The sequence below is a fragment of the Corapipo altera genome, unplaced genomic scaffold, assembly GCF_003945725.1.
Source record: "Corapipo altera isolate COAL_440 unplaced genomic scaffold, ASM394572v1 23b, whole genome shotgun sequence".
NCBI lineage: Eukaryota > Metazoa > Chordata > Aves > Passeriformes > Pipridae > Corapipo > Corapipo altera.
Window position 1 is genome coordinate 9,334,931 of NW_020884885.1, and position 22,433 is coordinate 9,357,363.

At 40.1% G+C, this 22,433-nt stretch overlaps 1 protein-coding gene across 3 annotated transcripts in view; it reads right to left on the reverse strand.

Annotated features, from left to right (window-relative positions):
* AMBRA1 (autophagy and beclin 1 regulator 1) overlaps positions 1-22,433 on the reverse strand; it is a 131,080-nt gene that overhangs the window by 85,664 nt on the left and 22,983 nt on the right. For all 3 annotated transcript variants that reach the window (XM_027642050.1, XM_027642049.1, XM_027642048.1), the window contains 2 exons: positions 12,596-12,682; positions 6,662-6,844 (listed from right to left, as the gene is read on the reverse strand). In XM_027642050.1, the coding sequence (XP_027497851.1) occupies positions 6,662-6,844; positions 12,596-12,682 (270 nt within the window). The remainder of the gene's footprint in view (positions 1-6,661; positions 6,845-12,595; positions 12,683-22,433) is intronic.

The window sequence follows — 22,433 nt, forward strand, 5'->3', positions numbered from 1 at the left end:
ATTTCCTTTTAAAAAAAATATATTGCACTGTTATGCTACTGCTCTTCCAAGGGAAACAGAAATTAAAACTTAACTTTACAAACAATGCTAATCTGTTAGACCTACAGGCTTCAAGAACGCCAACCACTACCTGCTCTGTATGGCCAGCAACAACCAATAACAGCTTGCTTCCTAATCCTTCCAATTAACACCAGATCTCACCTACTACGTGACCTAGTTTGACTTCCAAGTTGCACAGACACAAAATAAAAGCAAAAGGAAAACAATGAATACAGCTTCTAAGTAGCAAAAAACCCTCAGATGTACCATCTTGACATGAAAACTGTTTCTACAGGCCCAGGCAACTAACAGTGTGGAATATGACATGGGCTTCTCTGGCAACCGCCATCTTTCAAAAGGTACTCACTCTTTCACCACCCTGCTATGAAGATACTTGTCTTGCTGGAATGTGACTTAATGGTAAATCAACATTATGCTGGAGAGGTTAGCAATACCCTGCAGTAATGCTGCAAGGAAACACTCATTGCCTGTTCACTGCATCCAGGCAGTGTTATTAGACAGTAAGACCAAGATATGGGCAATATAAAAGACTGTCACAAAAGATAAATATGGAAAATGAAGCTGCAGGCGACTGTGAGTAGATCACAAGCTAAGGTAAGACTCTAACTAATCCCTGAAAAATGAAGTTCAAAGAGTAGATTCAATATCATTCCCATTCACCTAGGACTTGTAGCTTTCCTAGCCTGAAACTGTGTTTAAGATGATGAACATAATTAAAATAAATTGCTGTGTATGTGGAATCAACGTCCCAGTGCTAACTGCTCCAGAAACCTCTAACACAGAAGGAAAAAAAAACCCACAAAAAAAACCAAAAGAGAAGGTGACCACAAAATCCATAACAGTCATGTCTGCCTTGAAAGCCAGTTTTGAGAAGGCCCATCTTCATCAAAAACAATGATGCAGAGCCATCTGAGCCAAGAAACAGAGGCAGAGGAAAAAACATCAAAAAAAGCTAAAGGAGCTCTGGAAAGAAAGCAACAAATAGTAATCCTGCTTTTAATATCTTTATCTGAACTCAAATAGCAAATTGCTAACAAGAACTTTATTTGCAGCTGCTCCAGTAAGAAAGACAGATAATAAACTGTCCCATCTAGGACTTCCAGAGAGAAAGTGCTGCATTTTCTGCAGTATATTGATGAGTCACGGATCCTAAAAATCCATTTCCATCAGTATTTAAATGACATGAAGAGACCATATAGATTCTCACATCTCCTATATGTCCTTTGTTAACTTCAAATGTAAACATCAGGATAGCATGGAGAAAAATTAAAAAACCCAGCCTAATTGCTTTTAGTGGTGTGGATACCAAAAGGCTACCATTGATCAAGTCATCTCTCTTATCTACCCTATCAGAGCTTAACACTTGGCATCCCATTCATCCTGAGGCATCAGCTTAACCTACAGTCCCCTTACAGAGTAAACCTCTTTCTTTACCTCTGGGATTCCTTATTCATCTCTCTCCACAATGACAGAGCTTGTCTCACTGTTCTGGACCTCTAGATCAAAGCTCCATACCTAAAGCCTCACAAAAAAACTTTAGCCATTCCAATCTCTCCTTTCTCCTGCCAAGAAAACCTGGCTCCTACTTGAAGGAGTTTCTTTTGCAAAAATTGAAGATTGCCACAGAAAGGAAAAACCCACTCTGAAATACATGAGTGCACAGTGGACAGCTGTGAAGAAGGGCAGTAAAGACCAAGACCGGTGGTACAAAGAGTCCAAGTTCTACCCATGTGCTCTTAGTAGTTGGTGTGCTAAGGGAAATCAGCAGGTGCACTATGAATTGATTGCATTTCTGCAGATTAGTGCTCCCATTGTGTTGTGTCTCTAGTAAACAACGATAGAGTCAGACTGAAAAGGTAGAGACTGGATTTAAACACAAGTATAGACTTCCTGCACAAGTGTAAGGAAGAAATTACTGAAATAATTGTCAATCTCCAACCTCTTCCGCCCCTCTCTCAAAGTTTCCAAAAATCTTTCTGTCTCAGCCATTAAGCAAACAATGTGCTTATTCTCACCATGACACAACTCCCTCCTCGAAACTCACTTTTACCACCCCACTTGAGGAGCAATACGGAGAACAGAATCCAAACCCAAATCTATTACCCAAGCACACACTACCGAGTAGCCACACTGCCACAGCCATTGTCTCCTCTCTCAGTGCATAATGTTAGTTCAGACACAATTGCATCCAGCCAGTTCCTAATTAATATTGTCAGATATCAATGTACCAGTCAAAGTTCTTAAAGAAGTTAACAACAAAATGAACTTTAAATGAAGACTTTCCAAAAGGAAGGATGACTGCCTGGATATGTCACATGAATGTCCAATCAGACGTGCACTTTTCTCCTTAATACATAAAAAAGTTAAACCAGAATGCCAGCCTGAAGTGGAGCACTGTGACACAAAAGAGATTCCCAAACCGAACACTATCATACTATTCTTCAAAATTAATGAAAATCCCACACAAGAAACTGGAAACGAGACTCACAGCTTTAATGCAGTGGCAGTCACCTGTCAAGCTGTGATCTTAAAAACTTCCAAGACAAGGCTATCGGAGGAACTTAGATTTGGCAGGACTTGCCATGATAATGTTAATAAAGCAACCAAAAATGGCAGAAGGTAGGTATGGCAGATACTCATGAATCTTATGCACTTATGAGGAGACCCTTGCAAGATGCCTATCTGAGAAACCCCAACTCCTGGTCCAGAACATGCCTTACACAAAAGGACTTTAAGGTGACAAATAAAGCCAAATAACACCACCCTGAATCTTGTAAGCTTTCCCTAAATGATTAATCACCTCTGAAAAGCAAGAGCCTGCTTCCACAAAACCAGAATGTCCATTATGGTCTCAGGAAAACAGTGCCTACAGTTGTCATATTCTCTGTCCGGATGCTCAGTGGTGTCTTGAAAGAAATTAAAAAGATAAAGCACCAAAACAATACTTCAAGTCTGTGTGGTAAAGCCCTTCTTGTTTTCAAGACACAATAAAGACCTTCCTAGCCTGTGACAATACGCACAACTGAATGGATCCACTCCAGCACAGATCCTGCTGGGAAGAAAGAAAAAAGGAAAGAATAAAATGGGGAAAAGCTGCAGACATTACACTCTGCAGACATTAAGAGTGTAATGTAAGTTCTTTCACATCTATATTCTACCAGGCACCTCACTCTCAAAAGCAGACAGAGGAGTCAGCCACAGTCACACCTTTAGCCTTAGCTTGAAAGCCTTTACAGAACTGTAGTGAAGGATTAGAGTCAGGCTTTCAGACAGTGAGCTGCTGCACTGCCCCGTCTATCTGCTTTTCAGTCTGACAGATGAAACAAACCTGTATTTCTGTATTTGCTCCCTCACTTACTGCAGACAAAAAGGGACATAGATGGCCAAAATTCATCTACAGAAACACCTTCACATTCTTATTATGGTGACAAATTTAGAATTACAAATAAAAAAAAAATTAGATTGCACTATCCAAGGAATCCTGGAAGCATCACCAACAGTCTTCAGCATCAAAAAGCTATTCAAGACTAAGGAAGTGCCTAGAAGAGATCCAGTCAAAATCATTGAAAAATCAAAAGAAAATAATTTAGCTCTAAAAAATCTAAATTTACTATGTGATTTAAACATAAGACACTCAAATAAGAACTTGAAAGGACTTGTCTACAAAGAATCTGTTTTTACCAATTGTGCTGGAAGACTAAAGGATGTTATTCTCCATTCAGAGATTATTATTCCAGAATTCAGAAACCCTTTTAATTTTAGCTTAGGATTCTGTTAAAGCTAACCTTAAACCCCTAATATTTCAATCTGTATATATATTACAAACTGTATTAAATGCTTTCATGCAGGCATGACTAAGTTTACAGTTGACAGTTGCATTCAATAAGCAGTAAGATTACAACAGTGACAGCTTAAACACAGGCAGCATGTGTAGAGAAAGAACATCTTATTAGACCAAAAAACACAGGTATAGCGTGTCTCCTCCCTCCTTTCCTTTTCACAAAAACTGATGTAAAAGAACATAATTATTAATACCTATAAAAACCATTACTTCCCATTCTTATACCAACACTACTGCTGTCACAAATTAAATATATTTATGAATGAATTCACCATTAGACTGAGACAAAGGAGAGGCCTTAATTTAAATTTAGAGGCCATATACACACAAACAGTGCATAGGCCAAGTTTTTCATGCCCCTTACTAGGTCATTAGCCAAACGAAATTGAAAAGATACAAAATGAATCTTTCAGGAGAAAAAGACCCTCAGAACCCCACAAAATGAGAGCAGAGGAACACTCATCTCCCAGGCACTCTGCACAAGCACAGGGCTCACTCCTTGCCCAGAGCTCTATGAACAGTAAAACCAACTGGTGTTTAATGTCCCTTACATCTTTCTCCTGATCTCTCGGAAAAGAAAGGACTTTTACCAAATACGTTAAACAGAAAAAGATAAAGCACCAAGGCAATTTGCTTTGGCTTTTATGTAAAAAAAACCAAAAAAATCACTGGATTCCAGGAGAAAAGCATGAGCTGCAGACAGCTACAGTAGCAACTCCCTGTCCTATATCAGATCTGGAAAAGCAGAGAAGTCAGAGCATCTAAACCAGGGCAAGAAATACACACATGAAGAAATAACACGACTGCACTGGCAAGCAAGTACAGAAGGAGGGATACAGGAGCCAAAAGGAGAAGCAAGATCTCTGTGTAAGAGATTTAATTGCGAAGTCTCAGCAGAAGAAATCAAATGAGTCACAAGACAAGTTCCTGCTCTAAGGACCCCCACACAGCAGCTCCCTCTAATCAGCCAGGAGAAATAATGAAGCAGAGAAGGAAAAAGACAGCAGGTCTTGAATGCACAAACCAGAATTCAACATGAAATATTCAACTACCAAATTCAGCAACTGCACATTAAAGAATAAACACTTCTTTTTGCTCAGTATGAAATACAACCTTAGCACAGCTGATTGGATTGCTTCCCTGACTGGGTGCTCTTACTGTGTGAACATTATCTGCAGGGGAGCACACTTCTCTGCAGGCATTTGCCTGGCTCTGTGAATGAAGAACCTACCATCTTTTATTTTTCCAGCAGAACAAGCCACCACAGATGGATGAAACGGAATAATGGAAATAGGAAGGTCTGTGCTTGCAACACACCCACCTCACAAAACAGGCCCAGCAGCCACCACATTTCTGCTCTTCCAGACCACAAAGCTGCCTGAGAAAAGCTACTAGGCAGTGACTCTTTTGCATTATCTCCCCTCATTTACATTTTACCCAAACAAGGCCACAATGACAGGGAAAAACATTCACTCAACCTATACTTCAGAATATTTAATAGCTGAAGCATGAAGTGACAGCTTCCCAGTACAACTTTCTAAGGAAAAAAAGTCTACCACCACTTAGAAAGGGATTGATATCTTGCTTTGGGAATAGCTTGTGTTACTAATGTCCTTCATAAAGGGACTTCACTCTGACATAAAGGACATGGAGCTTTAACAACATGCCATCTCAAGTATGTGCCACTGCAGCAAGTGACCATGCAAGTTAAGATGGCAGGTAAGTTGACAGCATCCTTTGCTGGCAACTGCAACATAACAGTCTGGATTTTTGTGGAGTTCGCAGCTACCATCAAACACACCTCCCTGCTACACTACCATCATAGACTGCTGCTACAACCATGCTCAGAATTACCCTGTGTTTTAATTGCAATATGCACAAAGGGGGGAAAAAAGATCAGTGAAATACTTAAAAGTATCCAGGGAAAATCCCATATTTAAAAGGAAAAGGAAATTACTGAAGACAGCCTAGAAAGGCCATATTCTCTTTTCTGCATTGGATTCAAAATAGATTTTAATCTAAATTCCTCACTTTGACACAAGAGGCCTTTTTATCTCCTTATAGGAAACGAAGCCTTAACACAGATTCACAATTACCAGTTCTTAAAAAAAACCCCAAACCCACAAACCACCAAAACAAACAAACAAAAACAACCAACCCCCTCAAGGCCCCCAAAGCCAACCAACCAAAAAAAAAAAAAACAACCAAACACACACACAAAAAAAAAAAAAAAAAAACAAAACCAAAAGAAAAAACTCAAAAAAACCCCAAAACCAGCAAACCACAAAACAAAAAACCAAACAAAAAACCCCACCCCATGACAGGAACTTCAGTTAATTTGACAAAGTTATAAAGATAGAGCAAGTAAAAGCAACGGGACATGTCTGACTGCCTTCTGCAGCCTTAGACCAAAGAACTAAGTCCTGCAAAGCCTCTTAGTGGTTCCTGCTCTGTCTCAAGATTTGACAGCTCTAGTAAACTCCTGGTTCCTCATCTGTTCCATGGGAGAAAAAGATTCTCCTTTTATTTAACCAGTCTTCTAAATCTGGTTCAGATAGCCTGATGTGCTGAAGGTAGCCTACAGCATCCTTAATTTTCATAATAGAAATTACAAGACCTATTTGTAGCAATCACTACTCTAATTATTGATTGACTTAACCTGTCTACGGAGTCTTTGACTGGTAAACAGGAGGAAATCAGAAAGTATTCCTGTGCTGACCACAGAGTCAAGCAGGAGGGCAAGGCAGCACACATACTTACTCAAAATCTTCGAATTCCAGATCATTTCCCTCCACAGATGGGCTTGAGTTCTCTGAAGTGGAAGCAGAGGAGGAGGAAGAACGGAGACGGTTTTGCTGATATCGCATAGAGCGTTGTCGAATACTGTCCCTCCGGGAAAGATACTGGATCATCCTCTGAGCATAATATGCAGCAGGAGACAATCTGAGCAAGAGAAAGATATGCAGATACTCATTACACAAGTACAGTATGACAGCCAGTCCTAATTTTCCTTTTGAACTCCAAGTGCCAGGTCAGTAACAGCATATCACATTTTATTCGTGAGTAAGACAGAGTAAATAAAGTAATTTTCCCCTTATACATTACACTCCTATGTGATTCCCTTGTTCTGCAAACAGAAGCACTACTTAGTACCTATAGAAAAAAGCTCATCCACAGCACAGGGATATTTGCTTTCAGCACTCCTTGGAGCTCATCGATTCATTTATTACCAGTTCACTCAACTAAGCCCAGCAAGCATTACTTATAAGAACCAAGCCCAGCCACAATGTGAACTCTGCTTACAATGCCAAACAGCAGCAGTGTTCACATAAACACTGTAGGAAGATGGTGTTGTTCTGAGGGTACCTATGGAGTACCATGGAGTATCAAGCAGGAGAAAAAAAGGTTTAACAGCTTTGTTTAACTACTTGGTAATCTAAACGGCAGGGATAGCAGCAATTTCATCAGATCCACTAGATATATGTTAAGTGGAGCTTCAGAAGCCTCACATCCCACCTGAAAGGAAAACTTTCCTCTGCAAATAACTCTTAATTCTCTTTCATGCATAACCTAGCCTTTGTTTCCATCAGCCATCATACACCAGTCCTACTCTCTCAGTACTAGACTGGTGAAAACACACTTTCTTTTCCTACCCTGCCTATATCCACAGCTCCTTGCATACGCTTTCTGTGACACAGTTACTCAGTGTTAATATCCAGACACCTCAGATACTTGATTTATCATTTTATTAGCCTTATTTGGACTAGACTCAAATTCTAATTTGAGGAGAGAAGGGGAGATGACAACAGTGCCCCCGTCCTGGAAGTTAGGTATAAGATGTCTATTCCTTTACCTTCTAGCTCCCTTCTCCTCTCTTCCCATTTCATACATGTGTTTCATTTTGTTCTTTTTTATTCAAGTTACCAGCCTGGTACTTCTCAGTCATGAAAATACATTCTCATTTCCTGTAAAGGAGGTGCCAAGAGACTGATAATGGAGAGAGCAGCCCTAATTTTAAATCTATAAATAAAAGTCTGAACAACTTTAAACAAAAAATAAAAAAAATACCTCAAATGAACAGTGAATTCTAGGGGATAATCATATACATATACACACTCATTCGCAATCTCAAAGAGAGGTGGCCTGTCTGCCCATCTTCAGAACAGTTTCAAACTAAATTCATTTCACAGTGGACCTCATCTTCAGCCATGAAGACTTTTAAAGATACATTTAACTTTATAATGACTAATATCACGGTTTCACTGTGCTACAATATAACCAGTGACAAAAATGCAACTCTGTAATCATCTCTGATAATATGATTGATAGAAGACTTTTTATTTTTTTCTTCCTTCCAAAGCTGTGCTGATTCTGTGGAAACATACTGGAAATAAGATTTTGCTTATATATGGATACATTTCACATCCACAACAGCAGGGGTAGCAAATAATCACACCAGGTTGATAAAGTGCTCTGCTACTATCCCTAAAATCATATTTCAATGGAAAACTATGTTTAATAGCATTTCTGGAGACTGCTCTCTAAAGCAGCACAAAAAAAGCACACTAATACCTCAAAGGGCAGACTGTATTAACGTTGCTTTTGCTGCAGACACCCATCAAGAACATTCAATCTCTAATTCCACCATACATTCCGGGCAAGTAAGTAAAAGAGAAGGTGGCAAGAAGGAAGGAATTAGAAGTCATGTAGACACAAAGAGAGAGCAGCTTCCCCAAGGTAAGGTCCCTGTACCTTACCAGACTGCTATGCTGGTAAAGCAGCAAGTTCAGCAAACAGACTACAGGTACAGGGCTATAAACACCTAAGTCAATTAGCAGCAAAAGGGTAAGGGGAACCACGCACTCAGTTTGATTTTAATTCCTCCTGAATCTTTTATGCTCTGTTTAATGAGTTAAACCTCTTCATGCTTACATGAAGTAGAAGGCATTGATGTACAAACAGAGCACTTCTCTCTAATCCCCATAAGACTTAAATAGGCCAAGTATAAAAAAGCAAGACATTACAGAAGCACACTCATGAATGAGGAGCTGTTCTCTTCTTTGGCCTTTTCCATAAGGCAAAGCCTCTGTGCACACCTAAAAATAAGCCTACAGCATAATATGTGCACATAGAAAAAGAAAAGCAACAAGCAAACAAGGGAACACTGGAAAACATCAACAGTGATCTCAGCAGTCCAGCAGAGTAACCGCTGAAACTTTCCTTTTTGCTAATATCACACCAAGGGAGAGTTTTACAGAAGGATACGAAGAATGAGTTGTGCAGACATTTAATCTTCTAAAATTATGCAGGACACCAGAAGAAAAAACACTATGTTGCTTGTTAGAAGAACATGAAAGGGTAGGCAATAAACACTGGACACAAGGGATGACATGACACCAGATTCAGCTTCCTGACAGCCCATGGTATGCACGCTGGATAGACTGTGGAAAGGATTTCCAAACACAACATAAGAAGCTTAAGTCTCATACACAGAGACAAAGGTGTGAGGGATAAAATACTTTCTAGCAAGTTAGATTTTTTTTCTAGAGACACTTCTACCAAACACCTCTGTGATGCTTTATACATGCAGTCTGTGAGCACCTTATTGAGTATTTCTATTAAAAAAAATAATATAGGTGTTCTTTGATGACAGCTTTATTTAATTCCTCTGCAGGTTGTTTTTTGAGGTCAGTACATATAGAAACTGTGCAGAATGACAGAACAGCCAAGATGACGTTAAAAAAGTTCAGCAAGGCCACTGAGAAATACTGCTGCAGTCTACATCAGAATATTCATTCTAAATCCGAGGGAACTTCAAAAAAATGTTCTCCCCCCCTCAGTGCTGACCTAGGTTATTCAAATATAGCACCACCACAGACAGTAGATGCAGAAACAAAACTAACACACACACACTCAAAAATAAATTTTTCAGCCAGCATAGTTTAAAAAAAAAAAGACTCTATTGAAGACAGCTTAGCCTCAAGGAGATATATATATTATCAATATATATTTAAAACACACGTACACACATGGACACATATAGATGTTTACTTATAGATACAGATGTATGTTTATTTCACCTTTGTTTCACTTTTCCCCTTTGCTATTTACATCTTAAAGACATAACTTTACATTTCAAACTTATGATCACAGAATCAACTAAGTTGGAAAAGACCTCTGAGATCATCAAGTCCAACCTAAGACCCAACACCACCTTGCCAACTAGACCATGGCACTAAGTGCCACATCCAGTCTTTTCTTAAACACCTCCAGGGATGGTGACTCCATCACCTCCCTGGTCAGCCCATTCCAATGTCCAGTCACTCTCTCTGTAAAGAACTTCTTCCTAACATCCAACTTAAATCTCCTCTGGTGCAGCTTAAGACTGTGTCCTCTTATCCTGTCACTGGTTGCCTGAGAAAAGAGACCGAACCCCACCTGGCTACAACCTCCTTTCAGGTATTTGTAGAGAGTGATGAGGTCTCCCCTGAGCCTCCTCTTTCTCCAGGCTAAACAACCCCAGCACCCTCAGCTGCTCCTCATAGGACCCGTGCTATAAAAAAACACTCAAAATGCAGTAACATTCCTTTTAATCACTTCACGAATTTCTAACAAGTTAAAGGGACAGTTAAAAATATCCTGCTAGCGTAGCACACCAGCAAGGTTTATGGAGAAAGACTCAAATCCTACCCCGCTCAAACTTCCAGCTCGTACTGATTATGCATCTATGAATTTCATCCTCTGAAAAGGACAGTGATATTTACTGGAACAAATCAACTCTCTTAGAAGAGGTTGCAACACTGGACTTTTCTTCCAAAGCATGTTATAAACTCAAATCACTATAGTTTCTACCACAGCCTAAACACCACTTGAACTGTCACATGAAGAGTATCGTACTGGTTAGAAGATGGTTTCAAGCAGAAAAATATTTTTGACAATTCTCCTTATGCTAGGAAATGTCTCCGGCATTGATTCCTTTCCATACGCTTTCTTGAGCTTCATCAAAGCAGACATCTGACAGGAGGGAAAAAAAATTCAGTAACTTAGACAGGTTGTCCTCTCTTTTTTAAAAGGCAGCTCCCAGGGAGTCAGAATCAATTCTTAAAATCTCTGCTCTATCAAGCTGCCTGCTTTGGACTACACATTTCAGAAAAGGAATGGTACACTTCCAGAAATTAGCAGTTCCTGGCATTCATAAATTGACCTGAATGTAGTTATATCTTTTAATTAACATTTGTAAAATACTATTTGCATCTTTCTAAAATCAAAATCAAACTTTCCAAACCAATCTCTTTACCTGTCATTTAATCAACTGCCATTTAGAAGCTTTTACATTTACCAGCACAGTTCAGACATGCAGTTGCCAAGACCTTCAGCAGTCAATTAAGTTGGTTTCCCAATGACTTTACATGTAGGAGCACATTACACCTTACTTCCATTAATGTTTTGTTTACATCATTCCTGAGCCTCTGAATTATCTTTACAAACCAACTTTCTTCACGATAGATGGGGAAAAAAAAGCCTAATGTAAGATTTCACCTCTACAAGGCTTTATCTACAGAGATAGTTAGCAAGGAGTTATTTACCAGCTCAACTTTACCATCTGGCCAGCTTACAACACAGACTTTTATTTCAGAACTTGTACTTAGAGCACAATCGGTATAAAACTGTTGTTAATGATGAAAAAAATAATGAGATTAAAAACTACCACTAAAACCCACAAAACAACAAACCTCCTTCAAAAACTTAAGATTTAATTTTCATGCAGTGGTATTCCTGTACTCTCCTTTATGATAAATTCTAGTAGCCTTCAATTCATGCAGCTATGCCAGAGGTTCCCTAAAAGCCTAAATCAGATATATTTTACACTTACTGAATTTTTCTCATTCATAGCTTTGTTAAACTCATCTAAAGAAAGCTTATTTGTCACGATTTATTCTTTGAAAGCTTCCAAAGCTGCTTGCTGTTCACGATTCTATCATTTCTTCTGACACAGTCTGTGGGGCACATAATCCCATCTGTTGCTTTCTTAATACACTAAGTAGAAACTGCAAAGATCATTCCTTTCCATTTCTGATAACTCTGCCACGTTTGCTTTTTCTAGTCCTCTCAAACACTCCCACCTCTTTTGAAGATTAAGCAGCACTACAGGTGTTTCTATGTCTAATGTCAATGATTCATGACTCTTCAGAAATAACTGTCAGTATTTTGTTCTCAGTGAAGTATACATAACCTCCTGGTTATGCTCTCTCTCATACGGATACATTTATGGAGACAGTTCATTCTTCCAAGCATGCTGTCTGCTCACACCAGCTCCCAACTGCCTTTCCTGAATTCCCCTCTTTCTCCTGAATAGACGATTTGTTTTTTCTTCATTTTTCTTCAAAAGAGATTTTGAATACATTGATATATCTCATTTACTGTTGGGCCTGCTTGTCACCTAGTGTTCTCCATTCCAAATGATTTCAGGAATTCTTATGTGCTTACTTCAATAGTAATTTCTTCCTCTTTTCCTCATTCTCCTCCAGACTGAACAGCATCTTCTCACTTATTTTGCACTCTGTCCCCATGGCAAGCCATTAAAGAGGAGATGAGCCCAATATGAGAACCATTCTCAGAGGATTCAGTGAGTTATACCGAAGTTATGCTTTGTCTATAAAACTTAAATGCATTTAGACTGCATTTAACTTTTACCTGGCTGGATCTGGGTAGATCGGATGTTCCCGGGATCCTGCTCCATCATAGCGAGATAATGAAATGAGGGAAGACTCCAGCAACCTCCTAGAAAGGAAAAACAAACTATAAAGTCAAAGACCATTCAGGAACATCCCTCCTATTTATGCCCTACTTTCTGAAACCTCTTAAGACTATTTCTATGATTAGTGCAGAGCATTCCGCAACATACTGAACCACTCACTGATGGCAGAAGTGTTTTCACCACATAGCTATTCAAAGTGTAATATTCTCACTGCACAGAAGAAAGAACACCTTGTGTAAGGAAGAAGAGTGGTCCCAAACCTGCTTCCAAGTTCCAAGAGAGAGATGCAGATGTCACTTCTCCTTTAGAGACAAGCCATCCAAATTTGTCAGGTCCATAAACATTACCACTGCATTGGCCACCTGTAAAATTCTTACCTACATAAAGGTGGCTACACATGGAATGTGCCATGGAGCATGGAACAAAGAACACACCTTGGCATCTGGGACTTTAAGGGCACCACTGGTGTTTATTCACAGTAAGATATTCAATCTTAGCCTTAAGGCTCTGAAAGAGAGGTTTTCAGCTACAAAAAAATGTTCTATTCCTCTGTATTTTTATCAGCCACAGGGAGAGATACCAAATATTCACTAAAGAAGTAAATGTATGCAAATGCAGCAAGAGAGCCTGAATATGTAAGAAGTGAGTCTGAGTCATGAAGGCAGCAGAATCAAAAGTATATAGCAGGAACATGTCGTCCACCCTGGCTTCTACATGCACCTCTATCTAGCTTCTGTCATAAAGCAGAGAACAGCATTGTTTCAAGACTGACTCATGGCCTGTTGCAGCCATTAGATTAACACAAGAGAGATGATTTGGGGCAGGTAGAGAAAGTGAAAAAAACTAATTGCCAAAGTTTATAAGACTGCTGAGTTCCTTTCAAGTCTGCCTAAGAACTGCTAAGTTTTGTTTTCCAATCTGTAACTTAATGAAAACTGTTGAGGTTTGAAAGAAAGAGGTCCAATACCATATCTGTTCTACTCACACACACACACACAACTGTCAAGAAAGATTTTAATCTCTCAGTCTTAATCCCACACTCCTAATGCATAGTTAGCATTTGCAGTGCAGGACAGTAAGCATCAACACAGGAAGCAGGAAGAAGCACAGATAAAATCCACACCCAACTTCCCATTTCTAGCCGTATAAAGACAGTAGAATTGAAATGAGACGTGTTTTTTTCCAGCAGCAGTCCACCCATCAGGATCTCAAGACAAATTTTCACTGCCTTCCAGCAATTAAAATTGAAGTAATTTTTTTTTTTTTACATTATAGATCTGGAATGCAGAAAACAGCAAGAGATCATTCCAGTTTTCCAGCTGGAAAGGAGTGTGTCAGCGTAAGAAACTCAGGACTTGCTACAAAGCACTGAGACTCTACAGAAGGCAAGAAATTCTGTCCTCTCTGGCACAATGTTGCTTGGCAACCATTTGTCTTATTCAAGAAGAGTTATTAAATCTCTTAACTTTGAGATGAATTAATTCCCCAGGTTCCCAAGTCAAAGGCTCCAACCTTCAACACTGATAGATATTGAGAATCCCTTGGCTCCTGAGAAAGTTGTTTTACTTCAATCCTGTCTTACCAAGCCCTCTCTTCTGCTCCAAATATATGTCAATATGCACATAAGCAGCTAATCCAGAACAAACACTGCTACAGCTTCAATTATACCTGAAGTCCTGAAACTTGCATCATATATAATCTACTTTAATTCCTTCTGGAGGAAAGGTAGGCAGATTGAAATTAGCAGAAGGGATATCCTACCTACTCAGTCAGCTGGCCCTTTCCAAACCACTGGCTCAAGAGTTCAGAGATTAGGTTACCGCCACTGCAACACCAACACACTTTTTGAAATCTGCTCTTCAAAGCTGCTTGTGCAGAGTGGTCCAAAACCAGCAGTTTGCAAGCAACCTGGATGTGCCAAGGCTGCCACCCTACTGGAACATCCTGCCTGATCACTGGACTTAGTCATGGAGAAAGAGCTCCCACAGCATGCAGATTCTGGGAGAGCCACAACCCTAGAAATAGCAGCTGCTTCCTGACGTGAGCAACCTACACACAATGCAACAGACTTGTTTGATGCCATTTCCCTTCAATGCCTAGGGTGTTCTGATAACGTGCACACACAAATAATCATCAGACTCATCCCTGTCAAAAGTCTTGGTGCCTATACACTAAACAGCCCACTCTCTTTTCCAGTCTTTCAGCATCTGTCCACTAAGTGATGCATTAAAATCAGTGCCACAAGGGAAGATGATCAGTACATGCTGTACAGCCCAGCAGACTCTGTTAGAAAGAAGTCTCCTGGTATTCTCTAGCCATATTTGTCTTCTCATCTTTGGAAAGGCTGGCAGCTGCCTAAGAAGATCACTGACTTTGAGGGATCGCCTTCAGAAAGCAGCGCCAGAAGCTGTGCTGAAGGAAATCAAAATCTATACCAACCAGAGTGCATCACAACGGTGCAGAAGCAGAAACGGGACAGACATCATTGTAATTTGCTGTGAGTCTGTCAGGAGACCCTCTGCTTCGCTTGGGAACAGCACTTGGAAAAATCTATAGTTCTTGTCTTAAAACCCCAATCCAATCCTTGAAATAAATACTTGAAGAATCTTGCTCTAGCACCTGGCACCTCAGAGGAGAACTGGTATGTATTACTTTAGTAAAACACAAACTAACAGTTGCCTGAGGCACAGGATGGTCAAGTGTCCAGGTAAACAGACTTCCTATAGGTTTCAACAGCCCTGTGATGCTACCTGAACAGCCTACAACTCCATCCCATGCAGCAACAGCAGTTGCTGCTGCAGGAATCTCTCCTTCACCAGAAGGGCTCCCTAAGACCAGCAGTTATAGGGTTGTGAGGAGCAGGATGACACTGCTAAACACATTCCTCAGAACCCTTTCTGAGGTTGCACAGTCTGAGTTGAATTGTGTCAGCTAAGACGGCCTTTCCAGCAGACAGTTCCGAGCCCACGAAGACCAAACTCAGCTTCTGCACTACCTCACACTGAGGCATACAAGCCACATGCTAGGGCCACATTCAGATCAGGTGGACAAAGATAATTCAGTTAATAGTAACTGCTAAAAGCTATAGCTGATTTTATGGTTAATTGTCCTATAACTGTGCCCTCTCAGATCACAGAGCAACAAACCAGGAGATATAAACACACACAGTAGGAAAAACTCAAACAAGGCAACATACAATCTCATGAGACCCAGATGGACCACCTCTGTACTTAATGCTCCAGCAAATAACAGTATCTGTGCTGAAGCAGCGTACTAAGCACAAATTAAATCTATTATTTAACTAACTCATTCTAGACTGAGCCCTTGTGACCTAAAGTTACAGATCCAAATGCATTTGGTACTGACAAATGGGTTCAATAATAGATACACTGCTATAATCGTCAATAAAGTGTCCCATCTGTGACACTGGTAGAGTAACCTTCTGTCTCCCAGGAAGGCACAGATAAATACTCTTAAAGTTAAGTCATGCTGCACTCTACCAAGTCTTAGGTGTCACATACAGCTTTCACCACCCAAAGTCCCAGAAGAGACACAGACTGTTTTCAGTAAGCCCAAAGTGTAAGGTAGCCCAATATCATACCACAGTAAATGCTAAAGTTTAGCATTTCTGTTAAAGAGCATAAACATAATCCATGTGTGAGTAGAAGCAGCTTTGTTATAGAAAACTGCTAGCCACTAAACATCTACGTTTCCACCAGAGAAGCATGCAGAGAGAGAACAGAAATGCATATCGCTTGCATCTCCTTTTGAAACATTCCAGTAGACCATGTTGACTCCTGAATCTTTTGTGCAGCTTACAGCAACCTCCTCCTCTCTCACATCCTCCATTTTTGCTACCCAGATATATAACAGGCTAACACTAGGCTCTGTGGAAGCAATTGCTCCACTATCTCTGTCTAGACAATATGAAATTGTCACAAATGACATCTAAAGTACAATTAGCAGAGAAACTGCAATTTCCACTCTCCTCCCCCGCTCACCAGGAAAAAAAAAGAAAAAAAATCACATATTATCATCCTCCAGGTTGTCAGTCAATGCTGCAATGATGACGGTTAACTCTGCTCACCCTGAGAGATGCTTCTACCCCAGCTTGCTAAAATAGGAGGAGGGGGATTGTAGTTTTTTTGTTGGTTTATTTCTTTTATTAAAAAACTACTATAAGATATAAATTGCCTCTGTTCAGCTGCACTGAGATCTCAGCAGACTCCTTTTCTGTCAGACATCAGTAGCTATGGAACTGCCGCTCTACACTCATTCTGCTACCCCAGGTCTGTAACAATTGTTAGCAAAGGGGTAAAGGAAGCAAAGTCCAAATTACAGGACACCTCTAGACAAGGGAGAGTGAAAAGATAGTGCAAGCACACAAGACACTACAAGCAAAAAACAGAAATTTCTCAGGAATGAAGCAGATGAATGCCAGAAGCTGCAGCTGGAGGGAGAAAAAGTAATGGAAAAAATCTCCTCAGAGCACACCAGCCATTGGACTACACCCACATTCTCCCCACAGGGATGAGGAACACCACCAAAGCCTTTTGAGACAGAATGATTCATCTTGGCAGGATTTGAGAAGATACTCAACTGCAGCAAATTGAACTTTTCAGTAACAGTTTCTAAGGATATGCAATCCCTACACCACATCTTAGATTTGCTGTCAGAGCACATGTAACTGAGTAGCACTACTCAAAGCCACACTGAGGGAAGGGTTTTCCTCCCCATCCAAAAGGAAGGCATCAACAAACACGACTGAGGTTTAGTTTCCTTAAAATCAAAACGGTGTTCAGTCTGCTACCATCCTCCTAAGCTGCTGCACACCAACAACCAGAGCAAATCAGTAAAATGAAGCATTCTAAGGACAGCAATCACATCCACCCCTCCCAAGAGATCCAGCCTTCAGCTATGAACAGACCCTAAAACAGAGTAATTCCTAGTTATCCTTTGAAGTAAAAGTACATTGACAACTCTGGCGGCTTTCTGTGACTTTCCTTCCCCTGTTTTGAATCTTCCCTGAAAAGACTTTTATATTCCTTACTGCCCATTTGGAGGTGAAAATTATCACACTACTTCATATCACATCCCTTTTTCAACCCTCCAGTTTACAGCCAGCATTCAGCTCTCCTGAGCACTCGTCCCTGTGGATGTACTCTGTGGTTCCTCATAGAAAGGTAAAAAACAGCAACAGTTTAAAACTAGATTCCCTTCAATCATCTTCCTCTTACAGTCAGGTTATGTATAACCTAAAGATAACTAGAAAGCTGAAGCATGAAAACAGCTGAATGTTCTCCAGATGCCCATTAACACCACTACCCTCCCTCAAATCCTAAACTCAATTATTAACTGTTAACAAGCCAAATTAATTCTTGGAGATAAATAATAGCCTCGATAGAACACTAGAAAACTATTTCAACTAAAACTCTCAAAAAACCCAATCCACTGGCTTGGGTATTTTTCCCTCCCCTTTTCTCAAAAGAATAGGAAAAAATTATCTCAGACATCTGTATTGTGTTGCCTACTTTCAAAGAGCAAATTGAAATCACGTAAGCAGAAATCATAATGCATTTTGTTCCATAGCTTCATTTTCCATACAAGTTTTGTAGTTCTTGCCAAACAGAAAAACACTATTGCTATTCACCAGTTTCATACTGAAGCTTAAAATAAAAAAAGCAATCAGTATGCAGTTCTAAAGATTGCCTGAAAAAATGACTTCTAAAATTAAGTTCTTAACATAATCTGCTCTGATACCTCTAAGCTAACATTTCTAGACAGTTTCAGCTTTCACATCGTTCTGGTTAGACATATTTAGCCTGGCATCAAGACTGGATTAGACAGGTCAGAAGCAGTCAAACAAAAGGATCAAACCTTTCTTAAGATAGTTGTAACTATATACAAGAGATAAATAACCTGAAAATTTCACAACTCATTAAAACGTCAACACTCACTTTTACAGTTCTAAGTTAACTCCTCCATTCCCTTGTTCACATCTGTGCCAAAAACTCATCCTCAATGAGGAACAAGAGTTGATGGCTGCCTTTCTTATGGGTACTCAAACCCTGTTAAGCATCCTTTTCATCATCTTTTGTTTTTAAATTTATTCCACATAATGAGCAACCTTTACAAGAAAACTTCATTTCTTTAGGAAAAGCAAGGATGCAATATGTGATCACAGATATATTTCAAACACAGCCTAGACATGTTCCAAACACGGCCTTTGTAGAGCACTTCAGCCTCTTTGTGGGAAAGAACTCTGAAGGACAACCAGGGACAGAGAAGACATTCTTCCCAGTTAGAGGTACAGAGTTGTCAGAGGAGCAGGTTTGATATAAGGCAGAAGTAATCACCGAAAACAATTTCCCCCCTTCACTGATTCTGGGCAAGAATCCTGTAGAAAACAAGCTGTAAGGATTTCTCAGTCAGAAAATAGACAGCACATAAGGTCTTCAGCCAAGATAGGAAGAAGTACAGAGAAAAAGAACACAAGTACATGAAACAAAGAACTGTAGGTAAGAGTTTGAACAGCAGAAATATGCACTGAGATTTGAGTTCTCCTAATCACAAGGTAGGAAGTAAAGTGTCAAGAAGAACATGTTTAACCCTTAAAAATTTACTTGTTTCAATTTAATTAGAAAGTAATCCCACATGATGAATTGTGCTACTGCACCTCTGCTCTTTGACTAGGAACTTCAACTTCCATTTACCACCTGATGCCACAGGAGCTACACAGCAGCACCTTTGGAGCTTATCATAGGGAAGGTGGGTGGCTCTGAGGAAAGTGACAGATTCTTTCAGGAAGACCCAAGATTGCACTGTTAATCTGTTACTTCACCTGCTGAAAAAGGCCACACATCAGAACAAAAGATTAATGAGCATTATGCAGAGGTCCTCATCATACAGCACCCAGGGAATGATTAATGCGTTATTTCAACAGGCAAGAGGAAGCACACATCCATGATAGACGTTAAAAGGGTCAAGACCAGCTGTAGCAGCATCGATTAGTTTGGCAATAACTCCAACATGAAAAGAACAATGAAAGATCCCCTGCATTTTCATTTTGCAGAAGACAAAGCTTGAGAGGCAGGGAGGGAAGAAGAAATTTAAATCAGGTCAAGCTACTGTATTTGCTATTTTCCTCTACTGTGGCAGTTTCACACCAGTGTTCAAAACAGGGCAGGCACCTAAGCCCAGCTGAAGATAGACATCACATTCCTCCACCTAGATCCTTAACAACATGCCATTAGACCAGAAATTCAGCTACAGGGTATGGGTTTCTAGTTACGATAACAGGTTTGAAAGCATGGCCAGAAGACAGCCAACATTCTGAACTCCCGCAGCCTGCAGACGAGCTTTACTCTTCTGAGGGCTCTTCTACCTACCTTCATCTGTATGTCTGCTTCAAATTCTCCTTGTTCTGGGAGTTCCCAACACCACAGATTGTGTGGACAGCAGAAATCTCTGCTTACCCACACACGCAGATCTGCGTCAGCTTCTGGGATAATTACATAGGACTCATGTTTCTCTATAGGCAATTGAAGAGGAGGTGTCTTTCCTGAGGGGGTAGAAGCCACAGCGTTATCTCCGTAGGCTTCTAAGGCTATGAAAACAGAGGTCTCACCACAAACCAATCAATTCCTTTAAAATGCTGTTGTTCAGACTGGAGTAATGAAGAAAGTCAGATCAACAGATGACTGGCAGGGTAGTTCAGGCACTTAGTCCAGCCTTCCCACTTCAGGAAGATAGGAGAAAGATTTGATACTAATTCATCTCAAGCAGAAAAATGAGTCAGTTTCCTGGCAGATAATGAACCCTGTTTATTTACAGCTTTCAGTTCCAGTAGGTGCTTTCTCAAGAAGAGCAAGGGAGGGGGTCAGTTACATCATCACACAAACAGCCATTTGGCGCAATCAGTTAAATATATATGTGGAAAATGTTTAAAATGCATGTTAGCTATTCAACGGACCAGAACAGCTTACTGGAGAAATCTAGAGTCATCACTGTTTTGGTTACAGTTGTATTACTGAGACAGATCACAGGTTCCCCTCTCTCCTCTTGCTCCAAGACCAGAGAGTAGATGCATGCTGCCCTACTTACTGCAAGTTCTCCAGTCCAGATTCTGTAATAAGGAGCAAAGAAATGGATGAGGGAACTTTGTCCTGGGGCACACCACGCTGTATGCATTTCTAAAGAGCACAAAAAATGAGTGCACAAATGCAATACATGTCTAGTGACTGCACATCTAAAGATTAAATTATGCTATGTATTAGCATAAAAAAGGCATACTATACTGCTAGCATCTCCAACTCCTCCCCACACTGAAAAAAGCTACAGAGAACTTTTAGATCAGCAAGCAGGCCTGAAATAGAAGGTGTGAGGGCCTGCCCATAACTTATTTCTTGGCAAAAAATAAAACCAAATTGAAATTTAGAGATTGTTTTAATGTGACTTATCTGAGAACAAGCTCTAGAAATCACAATTAGATATCTTAAGCATGTCACAGACCACCATTAATCATAAATTGACCATTATCCCCATGACATAATACTACAATTACTCAGAGCACCTAGGTAAAAAACAGAAACAAGTAATTGTACGTGTCGAGTGAGTTTATCAAGACGTGTTGCTCATCCTGCAGCAGCTGGATCAGATGATTGCAGGGAAACTATGTGCAGACAGCAGAGAAGTCAGACAGTCTAAGGATGGCTTTCAAGAGAGGGAAGCTATTCACACTTCTTCCCTGTCTGCAGGAAAGCTGAGAATGGATATGTTTTATGGTATCCTCAAACAGCTACCTGTTTGAAGTCAGTTGTCTTTAAATTTCTAAGCAATCTGTGTTTATTCAAGACCTTTGCTCTATGGTCACCTCATATAGGCCTTTCTCAAAACAAACAAATAAGCAAAAACCCAACACACATTAAAAAAAAAATCAAAATCAAAACCAACACACACTGCTCTAGATCTCATTACTCCTCAGTAGAAGCAAAAACATAAGCCAGTTTGGGAGCACATACCTCTTCCATCCTCACTAAGAATCATCACTGGAATCCAATTTCAATAATTTCCCTTGCTGCCACACTGCAGCAGGTGAAATCCAAGAACAGTCCCATAGACAGACTCTTGCAGGGAAACAGGTCCCTGAGACTGCAGAGGAACAAACTTTACTTGCTTCTTTTATAGATTAATTCCTCATCACTAGGCCTGAACCACAAAAAAGAAAAAATGCAGGAGAAGTGCAGTGGTTCGAAAAGGGAAACACCATAAAAGGTATTTAAGAAGGCAGAGTTATTTCTATACCTGCTTAGTTTGCAATCAAGTTGCCCCGAGAGTAACATGGGGAAAAGAGTCTCTTTTGGTGTGCTACAATCATTGCTGTAAATTTACATTCACGCTAAGAAAGGAAAAGGTGGTTTAGGCCTCTCTGCAAGTTAGGCGAAGACTGCGTATACATGCCCAGCTTTCCAAGGCACTGGGGGAAACTCCACAGCAGGGAGTGAGACCTCTATTAGCCACTACAAGAGGGAAGCACAAGGCATTATTTTTTCCCCCTCATCAATTCTCAGTGAATAAGTAAAAGGGCTCTAGCAACCTCACATGATTCTTAATTCAGGAAACCAGCAAAGTCAGGGGGAGGAATATTTGTGCAAGAAAACAGGCACTTCTTTCACTTGTTCTTCTACGTAACTAGCAGCATATTCAAGAGCTCAAACTTCTATGACGTCAGTAAAACAAATTTTTTCCTGCCCACACAGAGACAGCAGGTTCAGT